The 7,220-nt window shown below is 33.6% G+C and overlaps 1 protein-coding gene across 1 annotated transcript; it reads right to left on the bottom strand.

The window, feature by feature from the left end:
• Positions 1-553: 553 nt before the first annotated feature.
• LOC105136309 (Plant invertase/pectin methylesterase inhibitor superfamily) lies at positions 554-4,573 on the bottom strand. Its single transcript, XM_011041599.1, has 4 exons — positions 4,167-4,573; positions 3,313-3,924; positions 1,234-1,924; positions 554-705 (listed from the first exon to the last, which is right to left on the bottom strand). The coding sequence occupies exons 1-4, from the start codon at positions 4,459-4,461 to the stop codon at positions 702-704; spliced, it is 1,602 nt and encodes a 533-aa protein (XP_011039901.1). The 5' UTR covers positions 4,462-4,573; the 3' UTR covers positions 554-701.
• Between the last annotated feature and the right edge of the window lie 2,647 nt (positions 4,574-7,220).

Genomic DNA, 7,220 nt, shown 5'->3' with positions numbered 1-7,220 from the left:
ACAGAGATTCATAGAACCTTTAGAAAGCAACAATCACAACCACAGTAATTCACAAATACCATGAGCCATGCTATGATACTCAACTTTATCCAAAGATCATGCCACAACATTCTGCTTTTTAATTACTGCACCAAGTAACAAGATTTCCTCTTATAAAAGTAAAGCATCTAAATGTAGACCCACGATGAAAGGAACATCCTGCCTGCTTAGCATCTGTATATCCTCTCAAGGGAATGGGAGGTTCAACTTCGTCATGCTTTGAGATAAGGCAATTATTGTGCGGATTTTCTTGCCAAATTAGGTGCCCAAGATCGTACGGAGCTTTATATTTTGGATGATCTCCCTGCAGGGTTATTATCTCTCCTGCTTACTGATTCTATGGACATTTGTTTTCGTGGAGGTTCTTAGTTTTGCTTTTTATTTCACTTGTACCCAAAAAAAATAAATTCATTTCCCACCTCCACATCTCATTCGTGGGCTTTTTTTTTCATTACTATTATTTTTCTTAATTTTTTTTTTCTTTTTGGGTCACTGCGGATCTTTTCTAATGAAGTTAAAATAAAAGGTGGACGTCACCCCTAGTAGGATGGGAGACCAATTACATAAAATGACCCCTTGTGTTCCATGTCCATGGAAAACAGTTTCTGTGGATGATAAGTAGTGTTCACACAACTTTAGTAGCCCTCGAGATAGCTTTATTATCACTTCTGGTCATCAATTTGTTCTTGACTTGGAATTTTGAGTCCAGAGCAAAGATTGGACAGGATTGATCTTTTTTTGGAATATAATTGATTTCGTTGTCTAAATTATGGCTTCCATAAAAAAAAAAGGTTAATTAAAAGATCATCGAAAAAAAAAAGATTTGAACTCCAATTTATTTTCTTAAACAATATTAATAATGCTCAATCCATCAGTTAGCATATTATTAAACATATAGTTTAGAAAATATAATACATTTTGTGCTTTTAGAGGCAGAGGAAGAATCAATATTATTAAACATATAGTTTGGAAAATATAATACACTTGTTCTTTTAGCGGCAGAGGAAGAATCATTCTGCTATACAGTAACAAATCTATCATACACAACCTCTCCATTATTGCAAGCATCTTAAGCAAATAATTCTTGTGTGAGCAATTGAGGTTTCTCTGAGTTCCTAGATACTACTTATTGCTCACTATCCTTAGTTTATTACTAAGAATAGTAATTCCATGTCCAGCTTTTAGTCAAATCACTGGAGGCCAGAAATGAAGGTTACTCCAGTAGAAGGTAGCCATGAGGTTCCAGCAATAAAATTACCGACTGTAAATTTGGCAGCTTCAGAAGGTCCAATGACGTGGAACCCTGGCCATTTTACCCTATTAGAAGTTCCAGCGCGAGGTCCGGTGTTCGAATACTCAGCAAAGTAGAGTGACTTAGCATAGGAACCTTCACCAGGCCACTCAATCCAACCTCTTGATGAAATAGCATCACCAATGCTTGATTCCATCACCACTGTTCTTGAATATCGTTTCCAGGGCCTGCCAAGATATGAGTTATGGTTGTGCATAACCGGAGAAAAATCGGAGCTCGCAGTAATCCTACAACTTTGTACTGAGAAACCAGTGTTTTGTCCAGGGTCATCCCTTCCATTTGCTAGAATCACATTGTAGCTATCACCGAGCGGCTTCCGAAGGACCAAGTTGCAACTCTGGAAGACAGCAGCAGCGTTGCCGAAAATGAAGTCGATAGTGCCAAAAATGTCGCATTCTCTATAGAATTGACGGAGAGCAACTGCATATAGAGTGTCTTGGTAGCCAGCTATGCTGCATCGGTAGAAAACTGAGTGGTCAGAAGCTACATGTAGAGCCAAGGCCTGTTCTCCTCCGGGGCCTGCCGTGTTTTGAAATCCAATATCCCGAGCAATGAAACCATCACCTGTGATTGCTTCACCCGGGAAAATTAAAGATGTCAGCCTTCATTAATTATTAAAAAAGGAAATGATTTACAAACTCAATAGATCACACTGATATTTAAACATTTCAACAAATTGATGTTAGTGATATGGAAAATATTGCTAAATAATTGAGTCGATATGAACAAAATTAACAGTTGACACGTAAGTTTGTGAGAAAAGTTGGATGATTTTGTTTTTATATAGCATTAATCATACACAGCATCTTCTGTTGATGATCTCTGACTCGACATACTATTTACTATATATGTCGTTTCTATCCTTATAATTTAAATTTGGACTCAAGCTTGGTGTTAAAAAAAGAAGAAGAAAGAAACTCCTGTTCTTTTGTTTCGTTCGGCAAGCGAGAGCGATAGATGCGAGTCATATCCTTTCCACATGAGGGGAAAAAAAGTTAAACAGTGTAACAGCTATTAGCACGTAATTACCTTCGGAGGACATGTTACTTCTTTTCTATATATTAATATTAATGGTGTCTTTGTTTAAGAGATGGATGCATTAATAATGTGTTTATTTAAAAGGTATGCTGTAAAGTATATTTTTTGAAAAGTATGAAATTCGTACTTTTTGTGCGATGTACCGCCCGTGATGCAACCCACGAACAAACATATTTTTAAAGGTCAAATATGATTACTTTCAAATTTAATACACAACTCTAATAAAAAATGATTGCTGGAGTGCTTTATATATATATATATAATCCCATTAGAGGAAGATAATGCATATTAACTAAAAGAAATTATATATCAAATATATTGAGCAATTACACATTAGAAGTCACCGGTTAAAGTTCATATGACCTTTTCGTTTCTTTTATAGGGATGAAAATATTAATTTAATGGAATAATGGAACATTACCCCATATGAGTAGCATAAAACCAATACTTTTCTATTTAATTTCCTGCATAAAACCAATATTTTTATGTTAAGTTTTCATTTTTGAGGATAGATATAAAATATACTTACTGTATTTTTAGATGCAAGTAAAAAAAAACCCTGTACTGCCAATAATCCTGTGCTCGATGACAATCATGTCCTCAACTTTCCAAGAGATCTCTTACCTATTGATCCGAGCCTCTCGCTTTCAATAAAAAAATAGCAAGAACCTAATTCAAGCTATTTGTGCTTAATTTATATACAGATACTTTCTTTTTTCAAAGAAAAAAAAAAGAACTCTAGAGGTTTTTGTAAATATCGGAAGATCCTGATTAAGAGCTTTGCATGATCACCTAGGCCTAGCATGTGAATAGTTCATTATAGATTAAAAAGCCTTTAATTTATAGGACCTTGTAGCCAAAAAGACGAAGAAAATAATTTATTAGCTGAGAGAGAGAGAGAGAGAGAGAGAGAAAGAACTAACTAAATGTAGCAGAACCAGGCATGGAAGAGCCGCCGGCAACACTGTCATCACCAACAATAACAGTAGAGTATTTACCATCTCCTATCAAGGTGATACCATCCTTGTTGCTACGAATCTTCTCCTTGTAGACTCCTGCCTTCACGTAAATCACAAACCGTTTCCCAGGAGCAGCGTTTATAGCTTCCGATATTGTGTTATAATTACCTGTTCCATCTTTTGCAACCACAGCATTGGCCTTGATGGTGCTAGTTTGAAGTAGTTTTCGATCTTTCGCCGATACCCATTTGGGAAAACCTTGTGATTTCTCCTCTGCACGTCGTCTTTTAGTGCTGTTTTTAAGCTTAGTCCCGTAATCATGAGTAATCCTGTTGACTAGGGCTAAAGAGTTACTGGCCAATTGTGAGAGATAATCCATTTTTTCAGAAATACGTGGCATGAAGTCACCGGAGAGCCCAAGGCTGTCGGTAGAATCTTTACAAGCTTGTTGAAAGGTTAAAGCAGCACTTAGCCACGTCTGTATGTCATGCTTGCTTTTCCTTGGAGAATATTTGAGTGCCAATAACGACTGGTCTAACCGTTTCAGAGACATACTCATCAGGTTTTTGCAGTAGTCTGCACGCACAGTAAAGGGAGATTTTCAGCTTGTATAAATTACAGACTGGCACGCACAAACACAAAAATATTTAACGTGTCATTGTCAGTGTTGAATAGTATTTTCACTTCCCTGTTTATTTGACCTGGCAGTGTTACATAGTATCAGTTGCTTTCAAGCAATCGTTTTTGGGAAAATGGCAATGGAATGACAAAATATAATAAAAAAGTCATGGAAGGAGTACATATAAGGGAAATAGAACCTGTGACGGATAGGACACTTTCAGCTTCTTGAGCTTCCAAATGGGAGCTCAGTGTTTCGAAGTATGAATTGGGCAGCCTGGTCTCAGATATAGTTTTGTTAACAAGAGCAGTCATGACGTCAAGAGGATGATCTTGGAACTCCTTCAAGGACTGGAGACAGAGGCCTGGATACCTAGTGTAGCTGCACTGTGTTTGGACTTGCATTTGGAATCTGTGAGTTGCAGCCCATGACATGGACGCCCCTCCTAATGTATATCCGAGCAGCCAAAGCACCACCAAAACCAGCAGTCCCATATCAAACAAGAAATCAAAAGAGTAACCAGACAAAATGCTTATAGCCTAAGAGATTTAACTGAGTGTTTTTTAAACAATTCCCATGATCACTTAGGAGCAAATGGCATTGGTATTTATAGCAAAGGAAGCTCTCTTTGGCTCGGACATTTAGAAGTGCTCTTACAGGACCTATTAGTTAGTTTGGTGGTCTATTTCTCTTGCCCTGAAAAAAAGAAATGGTGCCAAAATGTCTGTCTAGTCAACAGAATGTTGGAGCAAGTTGTTTTAAAAATAATTTTGAAAAAATAATAATTTTTATTTATTTAATTTTTAGTATTTTTAGAGTATCTTGATATCAAAAATAATTTTGAATAAATAAATAAATAAAATATTATTTTAATATATTTTCAATGAAAAATACTTTAAAAAATAAACATTTAATTAATTTGATGATATAATTCTCTTGAACCTCACAAAGAAGTAATTTTTAGAATCTTGATTTTTTTCAAATTAATTTTTTATATATATTTTAAGATTTTTTTGATATATTGTTATTAAAAATATTTTTTTTCAAATAAAAAAATATTATTTTAATATATATTATTTTAAAAAATTCTTTAAAAATAATTACTATAACACTTTAAAAAATCATGATCTCATTAGCCACTGTACTCAAGGCACGACCTCAGTACAAAATGAACATTTTGTACATACGGACCTTTTCTCAGTTGTCATGTATAGGAATAGTAGAGGGACCCAAAAATAAATCTCCTTCCCCTCATTTCACGTAGACCATTTTATGATTTGTCATTTCAATTCGAATATTAACAAAAATGGTCACAAGACAATTAATTACTAGTATATACACACACTGTAGAAACCTATCACAAATTGGCCTGTGAAAAAAATAATTGCGTAGAAAAATTGTATGATTAATTAAGATGTTGCTATCATATGACCTAGATATGACCCCTTTGTTCTTGTAAAAAAAAAACAAAACAAAAACAAAATGGGTTAGTGGTCATAAATTATTTATTGCTACGATAGGTGTTGTGGCGTGCAAGCGACACGATATTGTTTGATGATAATAAAGGTTTTTATCATGCTTATGGTAGTGAAGTGAGGTATTATGTATTGAAAATAATTTTGTATTTAATTATAAAATTATAATTAATGTTTAGAAGTCACTGCCTAGTATTATGATTAATATGAACTTATAATCTATGAGAGTCTGAGTAAGAGACTGATTATGCAAGAAGATGACGCATCACCTCCAGTGCATCCTACTTGAAATAAACTGCATTGTTGTTTGATTTTTTTTTTCTGAGTCAGGTATTTGTTGGTTTTTTTTATGGCTCAAGGAAGATTTATTTTCATGATAGAGTCCCTATTTTATTGGGTTAAATCCTAACCGTTTTAAAGTCTAAATTTTAGCATTGTATTTATTTACATCTTGTATCTTTAATACCTGAGGGTGTACTTTATCATATACTTTTACATCCCACTAATATTAAAGTCTACATCTAAATTCTAAAAAAAATTAAAAAATATTTTTGACATGTTGGCCAAATCCTAATGAATAATTATGAACTAGTTACGATATCCATTTTTGAATTTTTTTTTAAACATGGAAAAAAGATGCAATTTTTTTTATGAAAAATATGATTGGAAAAATTTCAAGATTTGGCTGTATGCAACAAAATATTTTTTTAAGATTTGTATTTTATAGTGTAAATATGCAACCCAATATTATGCAAAATTGGTACAAAAAATATGCAAGAAAATCATAATTTTTTTGAAATAATTTTTTTTGAAAATTTTTGGATTTAAAAAAAAAGGGACATAGTCCACTACATGAACAATAGACGTGAATTATAATTCACATTCTACTGTTTAAAACAGTGAAATTTGAAGATGAAGAACCAAGGAAAGGGTAGCAAACCACCTGTCGTAGCAGTGTGATTAGTACTTAAAAGTGCATTTTTATCATGGTTTTATATCATCATTTTGCACTTGAAGTATCAATAACTCCTTAACTAAAATATGTTTTATAATAATGTATCTAATAATATAAGATACCTATAATTTATGATTAGTACTTTTTTTTTATTTTATTCCTACACGTGCATGAGAGTGTGGTCACGTGCATCAAGTGGTAGACTTTGTAGGATATCCTCATCATTTTCAGAAAATATGGCCGAAGAAGATAATCAATCACTTCAAAATGAGAATAATGAGAATAACCGTGCTAGAACACTTAGAGACCACATGAATCCCACAAGAACAAGTGCACCATCATGCATAGTTTTTCCTCCTGATGCATCTCATTTTAATTTTAAACCAGGTATTATTCAACTTTTACCTTCTTTTCATGGTTTAGAATTGGAAAATCCATACTTGCATTTAAGGGAATTTGAGGAGGTCTGCAACACATATAATAATTTAAATTGTAGCATGAACACCATCAAATTAAAGCTTTTTTCTTTTTCATTAAAAGATAAAGCTAAAACATGGCTACAAAATTTAAGACCAGGATCCATTCGTGCTTGGGATGAAATGCAACAACAATTTTTAAAGAAGTTTTTCCATCTCATAGAACAAACTCTTTCAAGAGACAAATCACCACTTTCACTCAAAAATCAGGAGAAACATTTTACAAATGTTGGGATAGGTATCGAGATTTGCTTAGTACTTGCCCCCATCATGGTTTTGAAACATAGAGATTGGTTTCACATTTTTATGAAGGGTTAACACCTAAAGATAGGCAAATGGTTGAATTG

This window comes from Populus euphratica, unplaced genomic scaffold (genome assembly GCF_000495115.2).
Source record: "Populus euphratica unplaced genomic scaffold, PopEup_1.0 scaffold53.1, whole genome shotgun sequence".
NCBI lineage: Eukaryota > Viridiplantae > Streptophyta > Magnoliopsida > Malpighiales > Salicaceae > Populus > Populus euphratica.
The sequence above is the reverse complement of the archived record's forward strand: the minus strand, read 5'-3'. Positions and strand labels throughout refer to the sequence as shown.